Source organism: Podarcis erhardii, assembly GCF_964252035.2.
Source record: "Podarcis erhardii genome assembly, chromosome: 2".
Taxonomy (NCBI): Eukaryota; Metazoa; Chordata; class Lepidosauria; order Squamata; family Lacertidae; genus Podarcis; species Podarcis erhardii.
This window is the reverse complement of record NC_138498.1, coordinates 30,172,249-30,196,880: the sequence shown is the minus strand read 5'-3', so window position 1 is coordinate 30,196,880 and position 24,632 is coordinate 30,172,249. Positions and strand designations below refer to the sequence as shown.

At 39.8% G+C, this 24,632-nt stretch overlaps 1 protein-coding gene across 2 annotated transcripts in view; it reads left to right on the top strand.

Moving 5' to 3' along the window:
* RPTOR (regulatory associated protein of MTOR complex 1) overlaps nt 1–24,632 on the top strand; it is a 328,366-nt gene that overhangs the window by 132,579 nt on the left and 171,155 nt on the right. For both annotated transcript variants that reach the window (XM_081849519.1, XM_081849518.1), the window contains exon 7: nt 20,227–20,286. In XM_081849519.1, coding sequence (XP_081705645.1) covers nt 20,227–20,286 — 60 coding nt within the window. The remainder of the gene's footprint in view (nt 1–20,226; nt 20,287–24,632) is intronic.

Sequence of the window (24,632 nt, the reverse complement as noted above, 5' to 3'; positions counted from 1 at the left end):
GCATGTATTTTTAAATAGTTGTGGGGAGCTCTGGTCCAGTCATGATTCCCAGATGGCTATATTTAAGGTGAAGGTATGCCATCCACACTCAGCATATTTTCTCAGGAAATGGTGATATAGCGCTGGTGAGCATAGAGCAATCAGGTGTGCTGTGTGGAACAGCCCTTTGGTGAAATCTGCAATGTCTATTTTCCTTAGCTGTGAAAGTCCCACAGGGTAAGTTGCCAGTCTGCTATAAACAGAAGTTAAAAGCCTTATGCTGCTATGTCTTTATGTTCACTGAACTCAAAATAATTACTGTGAAGTGGTCTTAAATACATTTGGATTTTTTTTTTTTGGGGGGGGAGTAGTTTGAGGATTAGAATGTTAAGGATGTTGAGGTCCTAAACGCTTTTTAATGCTGATGTTTTTATTATGTTTTTAAATATGCTGTAAGCCGCCCAGAGTAGCTGGGGAAACATAATAATAATAATAATAATAATAATAATAATAATAATAATAATACTATTTATTAAAAGAAACCAGTGCTTAGTTGACAAGTCCCAAGAAGAAATGTCAGAGTGTAGCTGGTTCACATGAATTAGTGTATAAACTAGCCAATGTGATGTATGTGCAGTTTTCACCATCGGTGTCGATCGTCCTGTCATCTTACATTTCTGTCCTGACTTCTCCAAAAATTGTTTTTGAGGTCTCGGCATTCAAAATGTAGAAATCCATTTATAATAACTGAATAGGGTGGTTGCATGGTATATAATATATAGGCCAGGGTTTTATTTCATGCTTTCCTATTGCTTTCCTACGATAGACCCTGATAATTTTTATGAAGCCATTAAAAATGATAACACAATTCATATAGTAGATATGTGTTAGTCATTGTTCATTATATTAACATTTTATATCAGAAGCTACTAGCTTCAATTACTTGATATTACTTCCCATATGATGGTGTGGTGCCTCTGAGTACCAGGTGCAGGGGTTTTGAGTGGGATAATGCTATTTTACTTATGTCCTGCTTTTGGACTTCCCATTGGTATCTAGTTGGCCATTGTTAGAGCAGAATGCTAGACTAGATGGGACTTTTGTTTTGATTTAGCGGGTTTTTATAATATTTTAATAACAGAACAGTAAACCAGTTGTTTGCTTTTACTTAACCTGTTCAGTAGGAGGTGATTGTAGAGTGGATTGATAGACTATTACCAGCAAACGCTTTTGTCAATTCCTTGAGATAGTTGCTCAGTATCAGTCACTTTTTTGCAAGACTGTTTTTATACACCCCATCCCAGAGAGGGAAATAAACATGGAACAATAAAATGGGTCTGTGCTTATAAGGAAATCATATATACAGTATTTTTTTTGAAAAGCAATTCTAGAGAGACCTTTTAAGTTATATGATTGATGTATGGGAAATTTTTCTTTTCTGTGAGCAAGTTCTTTGTATAAAGAAGGGAGGAAATTCATGGCTATATTTCTGTGGAACTCAAATAGGATGACTAAAAACCCATCTGGATTTTCTTTCCTCTAAAACCCATATAATTATCTCAAGACTTTTAGTGCACCAAATTAAGCATAAGTACAAATACAGTTCAGCAAAACCTTTGTCCCTGGTAGAAATCTGTATTTAGCGGCTTCAGTTTAGAAACATAAATATCAATCTATATCCAAAGATGTGGCATAAATGAAATAGCGCCATAATGTTTTTAAGGAGGGATACTTCTGTGGTAGCCTTGAGTCTGAGAAATGGATTTGCATTTATTATAAATTCATGTGATTTTGTGATTGATTCTATGATTCTATGGCGGGGTTGATAAGGGGTTTGGGTTTGTATCATCTGAAAGATAACACCTCTAGCATCTCAGTGCCTTCAGCAACATTCTAGTACGACATGAGGTAGTCTTATGGAATATTTTGTTCCTTTTCTGTGTCTTGTTTTGTAGTACAACCTTAATGATATTTATATAACTTCAATTTGCTTTGACATCATTCAGTGAATGAAGAGTGAGCAAATAATACTGTGTTATACACGAGAGCCTGAGTCAATACAGCACAGCAAATAAACCATGACAATTTTTAAGGCTAGTTACCATATTCATTGTTTCTAAGTCTGCAGCTTGTTTGAGCACATTTCTGCAGCTCAAGAAATACATTGGGGAGTTAGATTGTAGCTGGATTCTGCAATATTCAAAACACCCTTAAAGTCTCTGCTTATTTTTCCTGATTTATTATGGATATTGGAGCATTTTGCTTTGTGTTCAATATGTGTGCAAAATTAGTGGTTGTTACATGTTATTGATGAAAGTAAGGGGGGATATGTCATAAATTAATTACTTTTTATCCAACCATACCTTTCTGTTAGTGCAATATATTTCTGCTTGCAGAATTGAACTTCTTCCTCTTCTCCTTTCCCCTGTAGCTCCTTGCATGCCATCAAAATCAGTTCTGGAGGATTAGCAGACCCTCTGGAGCAGATTTTTTTTTGGGGGGGTACAGAAGAGTGGAGAGGAAAGTCCCATTGTGCAAATGGACTTCTGCCCACAGAGCATTGGCTACAACCCACAATGTTTAAGTGAATAAATGAATCTGCATTTTTTTTTAATGCAACAGATACTGCTTTTCTTTATCCGCTACATTTGTCTCTTGCATTTCCTTCAAAAAATTAAAGGCAGGGTACTTGCTCTTCCCTTCCCTATTTTGACCTTTGAGCAGCTTAGGCTGGGAGAGAGTGACTTTGTCCCTGTCTTATAAGAGGACCCACCAAGAGCATTTTGCCTTTGTTTAAGAAAAGTCTGCTGACTTCCTTCCTCCCAATATGTTTCTGAGCACAATTCAAAGTGTTGTGCTGACCTATAAAGCCCTAAATCAGGGGTCAGCAACCTTTTTCAGCCATGGGCCAGTCCACCGTCCCTCAGACCATGTGGTGGGCCGGACTGTATTTTGGGGAGGCAAATGAACGAATTCCTATGCCCCACAAATAACCCAGAGATGCATTTTAAATAAAAGCACACATTCTACTCATGTAAAAACACCAGGCAGGCCCCACAAATAACCCAGAGATGCATTTTAAATAAAAGGACACATTCTACTCATGTAAAAATACGCTGGTTCCTGGACTGTCTGTGGGCCGGATTGCGAAGGCAATTGGGCCGCATCCAGCCCGTGGGCCTTAGGTTGTCTACCCCTGCCCTAAACGGCCTTGGTATATCTGAAGGAGTGTCTCTACCCACATTGTTCAGCCCAGACTCTGAGGTCCACCTCTGAGGACCTTCTGGCATTTCCCTCACTGCGAGAAGGGAAGTTACAGGGGACCAGGCAGAAGGCCTTCTCGGCAGTGGCGTCTGCCCTGTGGAATGCCCTCCCATCAGATATCAAGGAAATAAACAACTATCTGACTTTTAGTAGACATCTGAAGGCAGCCCTGTTTAGGGAAGTTTTTAATGTCTTACATTTTATTGTATTTTAAATATTTTGTTGGAAGCCGCCCAGAGTGGCTGGGGAAACCCAGCCAGATGGGTGGGGTATAAATCATCATCATCATCATCATCGTCGTCTTGGTCTTGCGCCCCACAACCCTAAACATTTAGTGCCAGCCTGTCTCAGCATTCACTACAAGAAGCATCAAGGAATGGATCAATGTCAAACAAACAGTCCTCCTTTGTTCGTAGTAATCAGTCCTCTTTTGTGCAACTCTGCAGTGAAGTATGTTATTTGTATTGAATGTACCCGTGTATATAACATAATGAAATGTAACTTTTCTTGGAATTGATAAGTTTGGGGTGGTGACGGTGGATCTGTTCTATTTAGTAATTAAGGCCTGGATTGATTGGAGAGAGGAGGATGAAGCTGTTGGCAGAAAAGTGAAATTCCCTTGTATTGATGATAGCAGACTGAATGCTTATTTTTATTTTATGTTATTTATTAATAAATAATTAATAAACCTAGTACATCTCAAAGGAACCAGAAGGTAGGGAGTGCAGTTCCCTTGCCAGTTCTTTCTCTTCCAAACTTGAAAATGCTATAAAAGATTATTATTTGTGTAAGGGAGTTTAACAGCTATTGAGGCAAGCTGCCCACGCTCCAATCTAGGCTTCGTAGCTCACAACCAGAGGCAGAGAAAGTGTCTCTGGAAAAGTACTTTTCTGTCCTTGGTATCATTGAACTGCAAAGAAATCAGGTGTTCAGAGAACAGTAAAAATAAATGTACAAACTGGACATTTTTAGGATGGGTAGAGGGGTCATAGTGCATCTCCCAGATTAATGTGTTCATCTTTGTACGGAAGCCTAGCTTTTATTTTGAAATTGGGTTATTGTTTTCTGGTGTTGAAAGACATGCAGGACCGAGTAACACCCAAATGAACTGATTCTGGTAGAGAAAAGCATTCTCTTCCATGTTATGCTACAGGCTCTTAATATTCAGTGCTTTGCAACAGAGTCATTCTCTGCAGGTACGGCTTGCTGTAAGGCTGGAGGTCCATTTACATTTTGCATCACTCTGAGATATAAAGTATATAAAGTATATAAAGATCATTGCTTATCACATGCCTGGATGGCATGCACATTAATAACGTGGGCTACAGACCTTTCAGTAGACATTTCAAAGCATTTGGTGTTAAATTCTCACAGCATAAACTCCATCTCTACTAAAAGTAGGTCACTAAGATACTGCAGTTGTAATGGGTAATAGAGGAATATCCTGCATACCAAGCAGTGAATGTTAAGTTTTGAAATTCCCCTCTTATTAAGTGGAAAGAATCAATCAAAATACTGCTTCCACCAAGCTGTGTGTGTCTCCATTTTCCATATAAGCGTAACATGCTGTGCTCAAAGAGCTTGAAATTCCAGCGAACTACATAATACGATCCACAAACAAGTGTGATTCATTGATTGGAGGGCTGGGCTTGGATCTTGAGAGATGTGGGTTCACACAGTGTTCTCTTTCTGAGAAAAGACTTTTCTGCTGTTTGTTATTTCTTGTGAAGCTGAAGGGGGTTACAGAAGCTGTGTTTGGCAATGAGCGAATCACCCCCTTCCCATAGTATTCCTTGGATTGGAAGATGGTTCCCCAATGCACCAGGAAATAGCTCAGCTTATTCTGCGTAAATTGGAGTCAACTGTTTCTCCAGTTGACGGATCAGCAGAGTCCATCCCCCACCCTTTTCACAGCAGAAGCAGCTAGTAGACGCAGGTAGAAAAAGGGCTGAAAATTTGCAAGTGGGAGGGGAACAAGCATCTCCAGTTGTGGTAGAAAGATGATGCCGCTATGTTAGTAACCATGGTTCCTCTTTTACACAACCCAGACACCTGACCTGTACCATGTGGGCCTAACATCATTTCTAGGTGAAGATGGGGTGGACGCATCAACCCCTTGCTCCTAAGAGGTTTTCCATATATATCTATATAGCTCTCTATAAAATCTTATTTGTTACTTGTTCAGACTAATATCTCTGTTTCCTTTTAGGTCACAAGTGACACTCCCTCTCCCTCTCCCCCCCATCCCCCCCTTTTTAGGTGTCTTTCCAGTCACCTAGAATTAATTCTTATTTATCAAAGGTGAATGGCTATTTACAGGCTTAGCTCCTTTGGTAGCAACCACAAGATTTGAATTGCCCAAGGAAGGCAACTGGGTATGTTTTTAGTTGTCTACCAAATTTAGGAGGCGGGCTACTGTTTTTTAGACTAGTGGAAATTGCTATATACTAGTGTGCCTTCAAGAGAAAGTCCATGTTTTTCAGCACAACTTAATGATGAGAGTGTAACAAGATTGCGAACCGATATCTTTAAGAAGTAATATAAAAGAAGTCATGTGAATAACCAATGATAAATTTTGCAATGTTTCCAGTTGCTATGATTTTGTGCATTCTGAATAAAGTGCTGTTCAGTTTCACCCTGTAAAAACCCTGCAAAACTAGAAAAAAACCCTGCTGAAAGGAATGCTGTTTCCTTTAATAAGCTGCAGTGCAGGCTACAACCCTTGGGACCCAACTTCAGCAAACTGTTGGAGCTTCACTTGTATAGTCAGCACTGCAGCAAAAAGCAGAATTATGTTTTTTCCCCATTATACTTACTCACAATTCCACCCCCTGATTGTTTTATGAGAACTTTAAAATGACAGCCTGAGAGACACCTGTAGGATGTCTTCCCTTTTCAGGATTGTGTAAAATTGCTAGCATCTAATTTGGAAAAGTCCAAAATAACTCTCGCCTCATACTTAATTGCTAAGTGCCAGTAAATGTCTCTGTATGATTTGTTCGCCCCCTGGGTTTATTAGTTCCTGCTTCATAGCATGAGAATAGGAACTTCTTTAACATTATATGAAATTGAACTTACTCTTATAAACTTTTATCAAACTTCTATGAAGAAAGAGCAATGGCATGCATATGATAAGAGAAAAGCAAAGTTTTGTTACTTTTTTAGAGAATATTTCAAAACGAGATATGTTTATCAACTTTTGAAGAAGTAACTACCAAGGGAAAATGAGTGAAAACTTGATATTCCTCTTCCTAAACAGGAGATGGCAAATTTTCAAAGGCAGATTTTATCTAAAGCAATTGCCTTGAAAAGAGTACTTTGTGAATATCCAAGGGCAATGATTAATATTGGCCGGGGGGGGGGGGGCAGGATGGAAGTGAAAGGACATGGGTTTGGGGTTTTGTTTTTGTTTTGTTTTTTAGTAGAATTGAGCCAAATTTTCTTTAGTATTGATTTTTGTGACAAAATATGCATGCTTGATGAGGAGGTAGAACCTTTCGTGAAACAGTAAAGCAAACTGAACAACAAAGGTGTTTCTCTGCTTTTTACACCTTCGGAGAACAGTGCCCACAGCACACATTTTATGGAAGGTCTCAGACTGTTGGAGAAAAGGAACTGAAGCTCCCCAACTGAACTAAGCCTTAAAATGAGTCCCAGTGCATAAATCCACCCCCAGCTTATCTGACTTGGTAACAGTCCCATTCTTAGCCTTGCAGGTATTAGCATGAGTTGAGTGAAAGGGTTACGGAGGCACAGCTCAAACCATCACATTTTCCTTTCCTTTTCTATTATGTTCCCAAATATTTCTGTCTTTCCCTTCCCTCCCTCACCCTCTTGTACTTCCTTTCACCTACTAGTATTGCATTTTGTCTCCATCTCCACTTCCTTTTCCTTTTCCTCTCTTTTTTCTGCCCCGTGTCACCTTCTCTGCCACTTTAATTCACCTCTCCATGGCCCTTGCGCCTTCCTCATGTCAGCTTGCCTGAAATCAATATGAACAGGAAATCTGGGGACAGTTCATCATCCTCAGGACCTTATACTGTTGATTGTTCTTTCTTGCCCCTCTGTTGGGTGAAATTTGAAGGAACTCCTCTGATTCTTCCACACCGAAGTAACATATAGTTGTAGTTCCATAATGAAAAGTTTGTTTTAGTTTGTGAAGTCTTGCCATTTTATCATTCAACATTCCTGCCCCCACTCCAGATCAACTCTGATAGATTAAAGTTGCAGTCCTGTGCACACTTACACAAGAGTAAGTTAGAGGAAGTCCTTGCACTGGCTTCTGCTAGCCAGGCTCACAAGTTGAATTTGAGCTGAGTTTCAGCTCAATTCAATGTTTTCAGGATTTTGGACTGGTAATATAGGACATAATCCAGCCACGTTTAAGCATATCTACAGGATTTTTTATTTGTGTGCAATGCTGTATGTGTAGAACTTTTCCCATTTGGGCTGAATTTGACAGTCAGGAGAACATGAAGATTATTATAAGCTCTGTGTTATCTTAGTTTTCAGTTTGCTGTTTTGTTAAGAGGGAAATTTTATTGGGATTCAGACAAATAAGATCCATGTATATATGTGCAAGAGAAAAGATACTTCTTCCCCTTCTGTCCTGCTGATGCTTTTTGATTATGAAAGGCCTACCAACAATGATAGGTTTGTGCTGAGTTTTCTAGTCCTGTTTAAAATTCTTTGCAGCTCTGCAAGAACCCAGGATTAGCTGATTTCTCCTTTTACTGGCATTATGGAAGGAGAGTCGGGGCTTGGCTTTGTGCCACTAGGCAAGTTGAGATTCAAAGCTCTGCAATAACATCAGCTTCAGACCTCTTTAATGACTGGTTTTGGAAATGATACATGTGAAGACATTTTGCATGGTACAGCAGTATAAAATGTACTTGAGCGGGCTGTTTAACTCCTAAGCACTGCTTCTCTCAGCATGATTCCATAGCCCTGTATGATTCCATAGCCCTGTATTTTTAAAGGGCTTCAAATCTGCGTAAGTTGTCACTTCTGATTAAAAGGGAAAGGGAGCTTATGCTGCCGTTATATTTTGTCTTTTCTTCTTTGGTGGTGCAGTGAAAATTGGTAGCTTGTTTTGTCTGCCTTTTGCAAATATACGGTGCAAAAAAATGTTTTTCAAAAAAATTCATGCAGAAATAAAGTATAGGTTTCTGGTCATCAAAAAGAACTTGTTGGGATCAGATGTAAAGGCAGATTACTTAACTGGATCAGCCTCTAGACATATAAAAACTGCAGAATTCTGCAAAACTGTACTGTGATCAGAGTACTTGTAAAGGTAAAAAAACCAAAACATTAGTTCAAATCAAATATGTTCCATTATTCATGTTACTAACTGGAATGACTAGCTGTAAACCATGACTGGCTATAAACCACAGTAGGCCACCTGAACTATGGGGTGGAAAAGAGCAGTGGTTATGGTAGCAGGTGGGTGGGAGCAAAAACCATAGGTAAGTTTCCTTGCTTTGATACAAAGTGATTTGCCTCTCATAGCTTTTGTTGTATTTATCATCACAGCAAAACTGTGAAATAAAATTGGCTGATAGACAGAAACCACATTCATACATAATACTAAGCCTAAAATCCTGGTTTAGTAAGCAAGGGTATGCATGAAACTATGTACAGGTACACAGAGCTCGTTTGAAGCCCCTTTGCTCTTCCCTTTGCATGAATGGTTAAACAGAGGGCCTTCTCGGTAGTGGTGCCCTCCCTGTGGAACGCCCTCCCACCAGATGTCAAAGAGAACAACTACCAGACTTTTAGAAGACATCTGAAGGCAGCCCTATTTAGGGAAGCTTTTAATGTTTGATGTATTACAGTATTTTAATATTTTTTGGAAGCCGCTCAGAGTGGCTGGGGAAGCCCAGCCAGATGGGCGGGGTATAAATAATATATTATTATTATTATTATTATTATTATTATTATTATTATTATTATTATTATTATTATTATTATTATTCAGCACCATAGTTTCCCATTGCATGTTAACCCAGAGCTGTGATTGTTGTTGAGAGACAATGGAGTGCACCTCTGGGGGTGAAATCAAGCCATTGGAGAATCACAGTGCCCGCTGTGGCTGCAGATACTGGTAACTGCTGTCTCCTGCAGTGTTTTCACTGCATTAACAGCACCAAAGTGACCTCTCCGGGACACACGCCTGGGCATTGTGTATGGAAGTCCTGGGCTGACCAGACAGCAAGACACCCCCACCTCGGCCTTGGTTGAAATGAAAGCAGAGAAATACATTTGGCAGCAGTTTGGTTGCAGGAGTTGCTGAAAGGAGGCGTTCAAGGCTCCATCTTAGGGACACCACTCCAGATTTGTGTAGGGTTTACTTCTTAGCCCTTTCTTCTCCCAAAGATGTCCCACAAGGCAGTGGACCTCGGCCCTCCAGATGTTTTGAGACTACAATTCCCATCATCCCTAACCACTGGTCCTGCTAGCTAGGGATCATGGGAGTTGTAGGCCAAAAACATCTGGAGGGCCGAGGTTGAGGAAGCCTGGTTTAGGGTCAGAATTTTCCTTCTCCTAGGTGACTGCCTCCCCAGGCTGATGAGTTCCATCTGCTCCACATTTCCCTCTACAACACGTGCCTTCTCGACCATTGGACCCCCTATTGTTTTCATCCGCTCAATCCACCGGAACTTGTCTTTGCATGCAAGGAAGTCCCTAACTCACTGAGGGCTTGAGACCCATCAGCTACCCTCACCTGGTTTAGCCAGCCAGTCGAAGCCACTTCTTAGGGTATGGCTGCTGTTGTGTGCTGGTGGCTTCTTGGAGCCACAGGTGACCACTGAGTGCAGAATGGAGACCAAAGGTGGACAAGCTACCGCAGGAGTACCATGTGTCCCCCACCAGAGGTACTACCCCTCCCCTAACACCCTATGACCAATGACTTAAAAATAAAGCAGGATGTCAAACCATGGTTTGAAGTTGACTTACTATCCTGACTTATTTTGAAGCTGTTAACCATAGTTTCCAGGCACACATATAACAGGAAACTATGCTTAAATGCTGAATTCTTTTTTTTTTTTTTTTTTTTTTGCATTTTGAAGAAAACTTTATTAAATTCAGTTATATATACAATGTATTCGAAGTTTATCCTTTCTTATACAGTTTGAACTTCCTTCAGCGGTATTGACATTCATTCGCATTTAAATCTTATTATCACATTTCCTCTTTTATATTGCCATTCGTACCTCCTTTAAATATTATTTCAGCTTAAACAATACTTGTTGACCCTTCACACAGCCTCTGTGAACCCCACTAACGTTGTATTTACTGAACATTTATTTTCCAGGTAACTTACAAATTTTCCCCAATCTTCAATAAACGTCTGATCTTTTAAATATCTTATTTTCCCTGTTAATTTATCTAACTCGGCATATTCTGTTAGTTTTGTTCTCCATTCTGCCACCGTTGGGGTTTCTTCCTGTTTCCATCTCTGAGCTATCACAATTCTAGCTGCCGTAACCGCATATTGGAAGAGTTTATAATCCTTTTTCCTAATGTCCTTTCCAATGATGCAAAGTAAGAAGGCCTCTGGTTTTTTCACAAAGGTATAACCTAACATCTTTTTTAATTCATTATATATTTCTTCCCAGAAATTTTTAACCTTTTTACACTCCCACCATTGATGGTAGAAGGTCCCCTCCTTTTGTTTGCATTTCCAGCATTTGTTATCTACTTTAAACATCTTGCCCAATTTCACGGGTGTAATATACCACCTGTATTGCATCTTCATCACATTTTCCTTAAGTAACATACAGGCCGTAAATTTTATATTTACTTTCCAGAGCCTTTCCCAGTCTTCCATTAATATATTGTGCCCGAGATCTCTTGCCCATTCCACCATCACTGACTTCACCTCCTCATCCTTCGTATGCCACTCTAGTAGTATTTTATACATTTTGGAAAGATTCTTAACTTCACTACTTACTATCTCCTTTTGAAATGTAGATTCTTTTTCCTCATATCCCCTTTCTTTCATCTCCAACTTAAAAAATTCGTTTATCTGAAAGTAGTGAAGCCAGCCCTGAGTAAATGATTTTATCTGGTCATAAGGTTTTACTTTCCACTTTCCCCCTTCCTTTATAACCATATCTTCAAGCTTCCCCCACTTTTCTTCCATGTTAACTTTTTTAACACTCATTAACTCTTGTAGGGAAAGCCAGTGTGGTGTTTTCGGCTCTAATATGTTCTTATATCTGTCCCAGACCTCTATTAGTGGACCCTTAAAAATGTGACTGGTAAACCCCTTATGAACCCTCTTTTTGTCCTTCCATAGGTACGCATGCCACCCGAATTTGTTGTTATAGCCTTCCAAGTCTAACAACCCTCCGTTTTCCAGCCTAACCCAGTCTTTTATCCAGCAAAGGCATGTCGCTTCATAATAAAGTCTCATGTCTGGGAGGGCGAAGCCCCCTCTTTCTTTAGCGTCCGTTAACAGCTTATATTTAATTCTGGGCTTCCTCCCTTCCCAGACATATCTTGAGATGGTTCTTTGCCATTCTTTAAAATTCTTTGTTCCCTTTAAAATGGGGATTGTTTGAAACAGAAACAGCAATTTAGGTAACAGCATCATCTTCACCATGGATATTCTACCCCATAACGATAATTTCATTCTGGCCCAAACCTCTAAATCTTTTTTGATTTTATTCCAAACCGGGACGTAATTATTTTTGTATAAGTCAATATTTTTGTTGGTAATCCAAATCCCTAAATATTTTATCTTTTTAACAACTTCAATTCCGGTTAGTTGTTGTATTGTTACTGCCTTGTCCTGATCCATGTTTTTTACAATCATTTTTGTCTTAATCTTGTTCAATTTAAAGCCTGCAAGTTTACCAAATTCCTCTGTCTCAACCAGAAGGGCTTTTATACTCTCTAAAGGTTCTTCCACCGTAATAACCACATCATCCGCATACGCTTTGATTTTATATTCGTTTGCACCTAATGTTACCCCCTTGATTTTTTTACTTTCTCTTATTACATTTAATAGTACTTCCAAGACTGTTATGAAAAGTAACGGAGAAAGTGGACAGCCCTGACGGGTTCCTTTACTAATTTTTATATCTTCCGTAGTGACTCCATTAACTATTAATTTCGCCTTCTGCTCTGTGTAGATTGCCCCTATACCATTTAAGAATTCTCGGCCCATATCCATACCTTCTAAATTTTTAAGCATAAAATCCCAGTTTACATTATCGAAGGCTTTCTCCGCGTCTATGAATATTAAACTCGCAGGTTTGTCACACCTATCAGATAGAAATTCAATAAGATTGATTATATTTCTGGTGTTATTCCTTATTGACCTTCCCGGGAGGAAGCCTGTCTGATCTTCGTGTATCATCCTTATTAATATCTTTTTGAGTCTTTTAGCTAGGATTCCAGCGAAGATCTTATAATCTGTGTTCAGTAGGGAAATGGGTCTATAATTCTTGACTAAGGTCAAATCCGTGTCTTGTTTTGGAATGATTGTGATGAGGGCCTCTTTCCACGACCCGGGCAATTCTCCTTCTTTTAAGATGTTATTCATTACTTCCATCAGTGGCGTAGTCAAAATATCTTTCATTTCTTTATAATAACTCGATGTAAACCCGTCAGGGCCTGGAGCTTTCCCTCTTTTCAGGTCCTTAATCACTTCTTCTATTTCTAATCTGGATATTGGGGCATTTAACTGTTCTTTTTCCTCTGTCGATATTTTCTTTACCATCTTTTCATTTAAATATCTTTCTATCTTTTTTTTGTTATTTTTTTCCTTATGGCTGTACAGATGTTTAAAGAAGTCTGAAAAGCCTTTTCTGATTTCTTTCGGATTGGTTGTTTCTTCTCCATTTACTACTATTTTGTTAATTGTGTTTTGTTCTTTTCTTTTTTTTGACTTGCCACGCTAGCCATTTACCTGACTTGTTGGCAAATTCAAAGCTCTTCTGTCTCAGCCTTCTGATATTCCATTCAATCTCCTTGTTTATTATAATTGCGACTTGTGTTTGCAGATATTTTATCTCCTGTTTTACCCTTTCATTATTCGGCTTTTGAATTAATTTCTGCTCGTTCTCTGTAATCTGTCTCATGATCTCTTTTAATCTCTTTTCCTTGTTCTTTTTTTTCCAGACACTTTGTTGAATAAGTAGGCCCCTCATTACCGCCTTGCTGGCGTCCCAGACCATGCTTGTTTTTACCCCTTTACCCATATTGTCTAAAAAGTACTCCTCTAATTTTTTCCTGATTCTTACAACAAAATTTTGATCGTCCCATAGACTGTCGTCTAATCTCCACCTAAAAGTACGTTCATCTAATCCTTTCATTTCCATTTCGATTCGATTATGATCTGAGATAACTTTAGCCTGGATTTCTATCATTTTAATTCTTGGTGACAATTCATTCGATACCCAGATTTGATCTATTCTTGAAAATGATTGGTTCGGTTCTGAGTGATATGTAAATTGTTTCTCTAGAGGATGTTTCAGTCTCCATATGTCAATAAGATTGCAGTTTTTGGTCATTGTAAAAAATGTCTTGGGTAGTTTACCTTCTCTATTTTTTGATTTTCTTAATCTGTCCATATCGATTGAAACGACATCGTTTAGGTCTCCCATTAGGATAATTTTCTGATCCATATAATCAAATAGCTTCCCTTCCAGGGAACTAAAGAATTCTGTTTTGTTGCCATTAGGGGCATATATCCCTACTAAAATCAATGTTTCACCCTGCCAATTTATTCGCACTGCAATTAATCTCCCCTCCTCATCTTTAAATAGTTGGTGTGCCTCAATTCCATTTTTAATGTATAATACCACGCCTCTTTTTTTCTTTTTATCCGAGGAGATGAATTCATTCCCCAATCTCTTATTAATCAGCATTTTCCTATGTTTCTTCGCAATATGTGTTTCCTGCAAACATATTACATCTAATTTCTTTTTCTTTAAAATGCGTTCAATTCCATTCCGTTTTTTCTTATCGTTCATCCCATTTACATTCCAGCTACAGAGTTTTAATGACATTTTTATTTAATTTAGGTTTGTTTTTTTTTTTTTTTTAACTTAAGGGTTTCCTAGTTCTTCTCCTTCTTCGTCTTCTTCCTCTTCCTCTTCCTCCTGTTTTCTTTCCCTTCGTTTCTCTTCTTCACCCGGCAGTATGTCCGCCCTCAGGTTTCCTCCTCCTTCAGCACCTTTCAATTCCTCCTCCCCTTGTTGAAGTTCTTTGTATCTCCTTGTGAATTTTCCTATTTCCTCGGGGTTTGTCAGTTTTCTTTTAATTCCTTTATAGAAGAATGAGACACCCTCCGGAAATTCCCAACGAAAATCAATTCTATTTTTCTTTAACAACTGCACCAGTGGTCTATATGTCTCTCTCCGTTTCAAAAGTCTAATCGGTATATCTTTAAATATAATTATATAATTTCCATCTATATATAGTCTCTTCTCTCTGTTCCTTTGCAAGATCAGGTTCCTCATCTCCTTGTCTTTGAATGTGACTAAACAATCACCTGGTTGTTTCTTAACTCTACTTGCTTTGGTTTTCAATCTGTATACATTTTGTATTGTTCCTGCTATCTCCTCCTCTGATAACCCCATCCACTGTGTTAATTCTTTTATTATTTTTTCTCTTATGTTTTCGTTTTGTAATTCTGGGATCTGTCTCATTCTTAAGTTCACTTCTCTTTGTTTTAGTTCATTCATCGCTATCGAATCTTTTAACTCTTCTTGTGTTTTACGCAATTCTACTATCTCATCTTTCATTTTTTCTTCTTCCCGTTTCATTTCCTTCAATTCATACTTTGTCTTTTTAAACCCCTCATCCACTCTTTTTGACACCTCCTTAATCTGTCCTTTTAACTCACTTACTGTCTCTTCAATCTTTTTATCCATTTTCCCTATTTTATTGTCTACTTGCTCTAGTTTCGTTTCTAAATTCTTCTCACTTTGCTTTATTTCTGCGAACATCCTTAGTATTTCTGTTCTAAACTCTGTTTCCTGTTTTGATGATTTCCTTTCTATTGGAGTACCTCCCTCCGCCCCTTTTTTCTGGTTATATGACATTTTCAATATTCTTTATATAAATTTTCTTTATACCCCGCAGTCTCGTACCTGTCTATCCTTTCTATCTCTCTTTTAAAATTCTTTCTTTGCTTTATGCTTCTTTCTCACTCAGCAATGTTCTCAGGGACCCTAACCACTATCAAATTAATCCGTTCAAAGTTATAAACAATGTGTGCAGACTTAGTAAAGGCAGTATACAAAGAAACTCAAGTGAAAAAGTACCCGATGCCTATAACTAGAGCAGAGTCACTGATGTTGAACACAAAACACCAATTCCTAGGTGCCGATAGAGACACCAATTCCTAGGTACCGATAGAGAGACTATTCGTCACTTTATCCGCAATTTCTCTCCACAAAGTTAGCTTCGTTATTATCCCTTCCCCCCCCCGAACCTCGGAGGTGGAAACTTGCCCTTTAATTGTCCGGAGCAATAATTAAATGCTGAATTCTGTGGTGGGAGGAACAAAGTAGCTGTCATCTGGTGTATGCCAACCATTCATATCCTGGTTTTGCATTGTGGGCAAAAGTGTACTTCATCTTCCCCAAAAACAAATAGTGAACTTCATAGTTCAGTAGAGATTTGAACCAAGAGATTCTGATTTCAACCCTATCTATATATTTTACTCCCGACCCTTCTCTCTCTCTCTCTCTCTCTCTCTCTTCTTCAGTACTTTGACTTTTACTATTTTCTTCTTCTTTTAACCAGCCCTATTTCCCTATAGGCACTTACTGATGACTAGTAAAAAGAAGCATTTGGAATTTAATTTTTGCTGAGTGTCTGCATTTTAAAGTACTCTAGATAAGTGGTCTGAAAGGCAAGTTCTACGTTTCATTTGGTGTACTGTTTAAGAAGTTTGAAACAAAAACATTGCCAATATAGGTTTTTATCCTGAGGCCTTACTGAGTGCTATCTCTGTGTGCCTTCCAAGTCACCCATGTTTACCGCGATATTTATACAACACTTAGACCTTTTTTTTTTCATCTCCTCCTGTCATGCTAGCACATCATTGTTTTATTTCATAGCTGGTTATTTTAGAAGTAGCTATGGATGAAGAAGGAAGACAAGAAAAGTGTTTTGTCTTTGTTGTTCTTAGAGAAAATGCAGGGTGTCCCTAACAGAGTGGCAGGTATAAACTAGTTTGCCATGTGGAGATTTAGCCTGGAGACAGCAGGGGCTCATTAAAGGAGAGCACTAAGAGCATTTCCTTCACTAATCTATTCTGAAGTATGATAGCAGACCTGTGGCAGTTGCAGCCCTCTGAACATGAAAGCTGCGAGTGCTTGCTGAGTTTGTGCCATTACGCTGAATATCATGGTGAACTGACTATGCCCCAGAAAGGGTGTTTTCCTTACTAATCAAAAGCAGAGTGACCTGATTCATTATTATGTTTCCTTCAAGAAGCTGAAAGCCCCCTTGAAATTTCTGAAGTCAGCTTTATTTACATCCTGCTCATACGCTTTTGTTCAGTGCCCTAGAGGGGCAGAACAAAATGACACCTTTTTAATGTACAGAGTTTGTGTGAAAATATCATTGACCCCAGATATGCACCATATTTTGAAAGAAAGAACAAAAGAAAGAAAGAAAGAAAGAAAGAGAAAGACCAAATGATGCACTTGACACATTGTCACTTTTCCCACTCCATTAGGTACATGGGAGGCCTGCCACAGCTGAACCAGCAAGTCCTAATCAAAAGCCTACTGAATCGAGGTATAAGTTTTGGTAGCTCATGACAAGGGCTGTCTGGATTGAGGCAGGTGGCTGCCGTTCAATCCTGAGGCCTAGGAGGTATAGCTTGGAAGAGGCTGCAAGGGCCCTAATAAAAGAGAATGGAACTACAGCAGCCAGAAACTGTTGTACCCTTTTAAAGGCCATTCCATCAGATTTCAAAAGATAAGCTGAGTGAGTTAAGGTCATAGGTGGCTGAAGATTTCCATGGAAATACTATGTTCCCTTTGAGTCATTGACCATCAAGTAGCTGGTCTTTAACATTTGCCAGTGCCTGTAGTGGAATTGATGCTTTTGAAGAATTGATGCTTTTGAATTATGGTGCTGGAGGAGACTCTTGAGAGTCCCATGGACTGCAAGAAGATCAAACACATCCATTCTTAAGGAAATTAGCCCTGAGTGCTCACTGGAAGGACAGATCCTGAAGCTGAAGCTCCAATACTTTGGCTACCTCATGAGAAAAGAAGACTCCCTGGAAAAGACCCTGATGTTGGGAAAGATGGAGGGCACAAGGAGTAGGGGACAACAGAGGACGAGATGGTTGGACAGTGTTCTCGAAGCTACAAACATGAGTCTGACCAAACTGCGGGAAGCAGTGAAAGACCGGAGTGCCTGGCATGCTCTGGTCCATGGGGTCACGAAGAGTTGGACACGACTAAATGACTAAACAACAAACTAGTGGCATATCAATTAGTACATCCTTGTCAACGTTGCAGCTAAATTTCAGGACATTGAACATGCATCATTTGTGATCCTGGCCAAAGGTTACCTGCATTCTTTTGCTTGGTAATCTTCACTGTAGAGAGTGGTAGGTTGAAGGCAGAAATTTAATGGATGGTGTTAGAGGAAAGCATGGAATAGATGGATGCTGGTACTGTGGAATCAGAAACCAATCAAGGAAAACTATAGGCGTGGACACAGGAAGCTGTCTTATACTGAGTCAGACCATTAGTCCATTTGGCTCAGTACTGTTTACACTCACTGGCAGCATCACACTAGGATTTCCCCCCAGCCCTACCTGGATATTGAATAGCAGATGCTATTCCACTAAGCTATGTTCTCTTCCCTAAATGGATGTGACTTCTTGTAGCAGCCAGCCTTGGTTCTTCCTAGCCTCACTACTCATTTGTCTGCATCCTATCTCTTTTTCCTCTCCCAGTTTTGGCTGTCAAAAACAAAACATAAATTTTATTTTTTCCCAAGAAATGTGTATAAATATAGCTAAAGACATAAGCAGTGTTCAAAATTAGCCAGGTGCAAGGCACATTTTGTGTCTGGCACGGGTCCAACTATGACCACACAGAGATCTCTGGATGCCAGGCTGGTGACTGGGGAAAGCAAAATGTCACTTAGAGAAGAATCTGAAATATTTTTCCTTGAAGCTTGAATTTGTTTTACTTTGGATTTTTATTTATTTTGCGATTTGCGATTTGTTGTTTAAAATACTACTACTACTACTACTACTACTACTACTACTACTACTAATAACCGCCACTGGGTAGGAAGTGGTGCCTAGAAATTCCATTGTGGTGACTGCAACTTAGGTTTAAGCTGCCATTTGAAGATCAGCTTATATATCTGAGTTTCTAAGAAACAAAATGATATGTGAAAGATGCATGTGGATAAGAAAATTAAAAGGTCCTATCATGTATACTGGTCATCACTGCACTCACAAAAATGCTTTATAGCATTTCAAGGTCAGCCAGATGAGAAGGAAAATTGGAAGGGTATGGAATATATGGTCAGAGCAGGTGATATATAGTCAAAGCAGGGACAATATATTCTGCATTAATGCAAAGTAGATACACACTTTTATAATGTACAGAAACTCATACCTCTGACGACACAGAGAGGCTGCCACTTAACAATTTTTTTGTCTTCTGCACAGGAATGGCATTGGCTTTATGTTTTGTAAAGCAGTTAGTGCATGACTAGTGTAAAATAAACACTAAAGAGCAGAAGTAATGCTCTGATTGCTGCATTTACAGTGAAGTGAGAAATCAATATGTATATTGTAATGCAATTAGGTATTTGGCAAAGGTGGTGAAGCCACTGGCAGTATTTGGCTAAGCTGCCCTAACATCAAACACACACAAAAGGCCTGAGCAGATAGAAGGGTCTCTAACAGAACAGTTTTGATTCTATGGAGATGGAGGGGTATGGCAAACAAAAGCAAATAAAAGAAAACATGGGTCTTGGAAAGGTAGAAGATGAAGGTTGGGCTGGCAGCAGGCGAAAGGAAGCTGGGAGAATTGGGGGGGGGTAGAGCAATGGAGAGCTGGAACCTGAGCTTGCTTTGTGCTTCTGCTAAACCCTGAAATTTGTTTTCAGGCTTTAATCCTGGAGAATATGAAGTGAGACTAGATGAATGTGACCCTGAGAAGGTTCAGAATTCATCTTTCTCACCATTGTATGAGGTCCTCTTGGTAACAGTTGCTGTTTCCATTTGGGCTTGAACCCGGACATTTTTTTTTGTACTGGCTGGAAGAAGTGCTCTAGAGTAGTGAGGGCATCAGAGAAAGGCGCAGGAGGGAGAGACGAAGTTCATATTGATTTGAAACAACTTGCCAAATCTTTGGCTGGAGGCCATATCTTACGTGTTTTTTGCTTGAGTCATTTGGAAGCATCTGTTCACTCCCAGTGTGGTGCACTGTTGTCTGGACTGAATAGGTTAAACTGTTGAAATTGGAGGGAATAATTACAATAAATGCTGTATTGGTCCCTTCCCAGCAAACTCTTCTTCTATGAATGGAGCTGTTTTAGCAAGGCATTGCTTTCTTGACTCATTCCCCAGTGCATCTTCTTTCAGCATCTGTTCTCTGGGGAACTCCAGCTACCAAACCACATTACTCTATTAGTTCAGTTTTATTCAGTGCTTTGTCCATGCTCCCTAGAAGTTGTGGCAAATGACCAAAACTTTCTCCTCCTCTTGCTGTCCCTCCCTCTTCCAAACTTGTCACTGTGATAGTTGAAGCGCATAGGCTTGACACTAATGATGGAAACCACTGCAGAATCACAAGTGCAGCAAATGCTCCTTGCTGTTATGCTGTAGCAAACTTTTTTTGTTTTGTTTTTATTTTACGAAAGCATTCTAATAATGAGGAACTCAATTACTGCCATGGAACCTTTTGGGTAGCCTGTCATTATAGGTTTAATTAGTGTGATTTACTTATATACTCTCTCTTTTTTCATCTGCAGGTTTTGCATGCAGAAGAGTGTGAGACTGGTACCGGGAGTCACGCTGGATTTAATAGAGAAGTAAGCACGATTTCAGAGACCTTTAAAAAACTCTTATTTGCCCAACTTAACTTTTTCCAATTTATTTAACTGGAGATTCTCAGGTTTCTTGGAGTGTGTCCATCCATCCCATATGGCTGTTTCGTCAAAGCAACCTCACAAATACAAAGGCTGTTTTTGTAGCCAAAGGGCAATCCCCAAAGGTCAGACACCTGCTTATTTATTTTCTGAAAGGGGCAGGGACATGAGCCAAAGCAGATCTAGGTATCCTGAGACTAAGTAAAATAAAGAGGAAGAGATAAGCCTGATACACACCACAATTGTGTTTCTCTGTTGTAAGGCTACATTTTGTAGTCAACATGCGATGGTGGTGATCTATGTGTTTTGGCCTTCAAGAAGGGGTAGGAATCAGGTGTGATCCCTACCCACCTCTGCAGTCATTACCAGTATTCTTTTTGGAGGGTGGGCATAATTATGCATGGGCAGAATTGAAATGCTTTGCCAAGAAACCCTAAAACACCACAGTTGCTCTAACCCTCTTTTCAGTTCTCTTTATTATTGCAAAAAGAAAATGTGACTGAGGGTCTTCTTTTATCTGTGTTTGCCCTTGCGGATGGCACACTTGTTTGGGACATGCACAACAGTTCCACGTTGGACAGATCTTTGGACGGCCTTTTGTCAGCGGAACAGGGACCAAGGCAATCTTCAGTGATTTGCAGCTCCCAACAGCCCTGACACCACCTCTCATGCCGCTGCAAAGGGTCTCACAGACTTCTGGAGCAGATTGGCGGTTGCCTGGAGGAGGCTATGGGAGGGGAGGGAGAACCTCTGAAATTTGCCTCTGTCCTGTTGTGCTAAGGCTCTGCCTAGATCCAAGAGCTTTTTATCAGCAGAGGGGCAGCGATTGGATACGACCCATTAAGCCTTTTGGTAGGAGAGTTTCCTAGTGCTATGGTAGCAGAAGGATTGTTTATTTGGCAACATCACTTTATTGTGTCCTGAGTATTTTTAAGGATGGTGCCTCTCTTTGGTGAATGTGGTGAGTGGCTAGCCATCCTTCCAGCTTTGTATCTGCTGCATCCAAAGGCAAATGAATCCCACAAGAAGCTCCCTCTGTGGCATCAGCTTGGATTTGGCACAGCAAAACTACCCACAACCTTCCACCCTGACCAGCATAAGATCCGGGGCTTGGTATACATTGGCTTTTCCCCCTTAGAGCTCATGGCTCCTCAGCCAGGGTTAGCATTGTTCAGTTAGACTACCTCGGACTTATCAAATGCACAGAGATTTAAAATTACATACGCTAGCTTGTTTGCAACTTTAAAGTATTTGTCGTTTTATGTTATTACTGCAAAGTATAGCTCGATACAACATTGACCTTTTTTTTTTAAAAAAGTGAAGCTACTATTTGTTGGAGGCTTAAACAACGCTCATAGAAGAGGTTTAAGAAAACTGAATATTTATTATTCTTGTGTGCATTGACTTTTTTTAACACAGGACTTAAAGGGGTCCATGTTGACATTAAGGAATTTGTACAAGAATTTTGCCAAAGTTTCTGCTTGCCAGTCTATGGGAAATTTGTACCATATGTTCTTAGGCGATGCTCTGAAATAAATTGATTATGGTGGGGTGATGTTGTGTTGTTTCCCTACCACATTTCTTTTAGCCTCTGGAAAATGGCCAGCCTTTAAAGTACGCAAAGGTGCCTGGAAAGTGTTAAGTAGTGAGATAGTGCAGTGTTAGTACTTTCTGAAAGCTTGGGTTAAGAAAAGCTGATATTACTGGCACTGCAGCATGCCTGCAGATGAATATGCATTGATAGAGCTCTGCCCTTTATCCAGTGCTGGAGTAGCATGGCATTGCCGGAGGCCTAATGGAGTGCACTGGCATAGATCATGATGTGGGTTGCATAGCTGCAGCAATGCACAAAAGGAAGTTTGCACTGTGCTTGCTTAAGCAACGACTCTTTTCAGCCACTGCAATCATTCTCTCTTATAATGTCTAAAATTCCTCCTGCATTTTGACTATCTGCCAAAAACTTGTGAAAAGACAAACAACAGCTTACTCTTTTGCATCGGTTAGCTGCACTCTTTTGGGCTCTGTAAACCTACCATCCAAGCTGTATGGTATCATAAAAAAAGATACTTTCCCATTTCAAGGCAAGCTGACAAAAAACAGATATGGTTTTCTTTCCCCAAAGATGGTTTGGTTTATGCAACCCTGACCTGGATATGGAAAGGTTAAACTAAAACCTTCCGCATGTGCATTTTTGCAATGTTCCTCTAGGTTGCTTTGGTGCAGAAAGAGATGGGCTCTTTTGAATCTTGGTTCAGTGATGATTTGCACCTTTTCTCCTTATACTTCTATTTTGTATCGAAGTACAATTGAGTGGGAGCAATTAATAAGAGATAATTTGATTTTCAATATGTCTTTCCCTTAGAAGCATTCCTTGTCAAGCAAGATAAATGGGAAGAACATATTGTGGACTCATTTAGGTTTCTGATGTGCCTCTTCAAAAGCAATTAGTCTCCCCGCACCCACCCATTCCACCTATCATGGCTAAAATTTTGTAGCAAAGACACCTAAATGCATTATAATTGTAATGAATAGGGGTGCAGTTTTTGCAGGAAATAGCTGTGACTGCAACACAATAAGACCAAGTCTCAGCAGCTGGCCCAAATCTTCCAAGACTCAGTAGCTTCGTAGCAGATAACTGGCTAGAAATAGCAGATATTTCTAAAGGGTAGTCCAAACTTTCCTGGCAATTTTCTGCCACAAAAATTGTGCTTCTGGTTTTCCCGTCCTTTCTTCTGCCGCATCTGACACTGTCCTGTCACCATTCTCATTCAGTTTAAAAGATTTACAACAAAGTAATATAATTGAACAAGCATGTTCTTGTTGCATAATTTAGTTCCTTGCATTACACAATCTTCTGGGTTGCTGTTTTTAAGTGTGACATTAGAAGGTTTTGTTAAAGATTTCCACTTTAGATCATTGTTCTTGGTTTTCTAGTTAAGAGGATTCTCCAGAGCTGCAGCCACTGGCAGGCTGCCTTAATTGGTTTACCATTGCTATTTGAGATAGAGCCAGTATGGAGGAGTTGTTAGAGTGCAGGACTAAGATGTGGGAGAACAGGGTTCACATCCTTACTCAGTTATGAAGTTTGCTGGGCCTACCTGACAGGGTTCTTGTAACTATAATATGGGAAGGAGGAGAATCATGTATGCCACTTTGAGCACCTTGGAGGAAAGGCAGAATATAAATGTAATACTAAAATAAATAACAAATGTGGACCAACTTCAGCCTTGCAACAATCTACTTTGTGTTTGACTTCAACCTCAACTGAGCCAGCAACAATTTAGCTGATCGGGGGATCACAGTCATTCACAACTGAAACTGCATCTTCGAGCCATTCAGCGTGATGCTGAAGTTTGTAATGGAAAACAAACCTTGGTAAGTCACTGCCTTTAACTTTATGGCTTGTGACTGCGAAGTACTACTTGCCTCCAGTTGTGGCTGCCCCTATACTACAAAGTTGAGTGGATATCCTTCTTTTGGCACCCACACCATCAGAGCTGAATTGGGTGGTACTGAGCAGTGGGCCTTCTTGGTAGTGGCACCTCCTCCCACCGGCGTTTTAATCCTCTGTACATTGCTATCTTGATGCTCCGTTTGTTTTTCATTCTGCTTGCTTTTAAAACTGCTCTTGCTGTGGTGTGTGAATGATTTTGTTTCCTCAGTTACAATTTTAACTCTTTGTAAGCTACCCTCGCAACCTATTGAAGGCTGATGTATACATAAAACAATAAAATAAAATAAGTAGATTGTTTCCATGGTACCTGTCTGAGACAAAAAGAAAAAAGGAAGGGGGGACGACTGCCAGACCTAGCACATTGGTGTTCTGGATTCCAGGATGTTTGCTGCAACCAAGAAACAGCTTAGGACTCGGAGCATAAAGGCAACCATAATTTTCCTGTAGCCTTGGAACCCAGCGATTGTTCTTTGTATCTGGATTGTTTGCTGCTGCCACCACCAGCGCTCATGGAGTAGAAGGTATATCCTCCTACCCCAGGATGGGTGCGTGTGTGTGTGTTTGTGTGTGTGAAGATCTTCCTCTCTGTAAATGCCACTGGGCACTAATTTGCCCTAGCATCACCATTCTGAGGTTGGAAGGAAGGAAGAAACTGGCACCCTACCAGGAATTCATTGGCAGTCGACCCTATAGACCACAACTAATGCTGTGCACACCTCTAAGAATGCCAGTGAAGATTGGATTGCCCTATCTAAAATGTCAAGTTCTGCCTTGCTGATTTGCTCAAGTAGATCTCTGTCGAACAATTTGTCCATTTCGTTCCAGAACAAGTTCC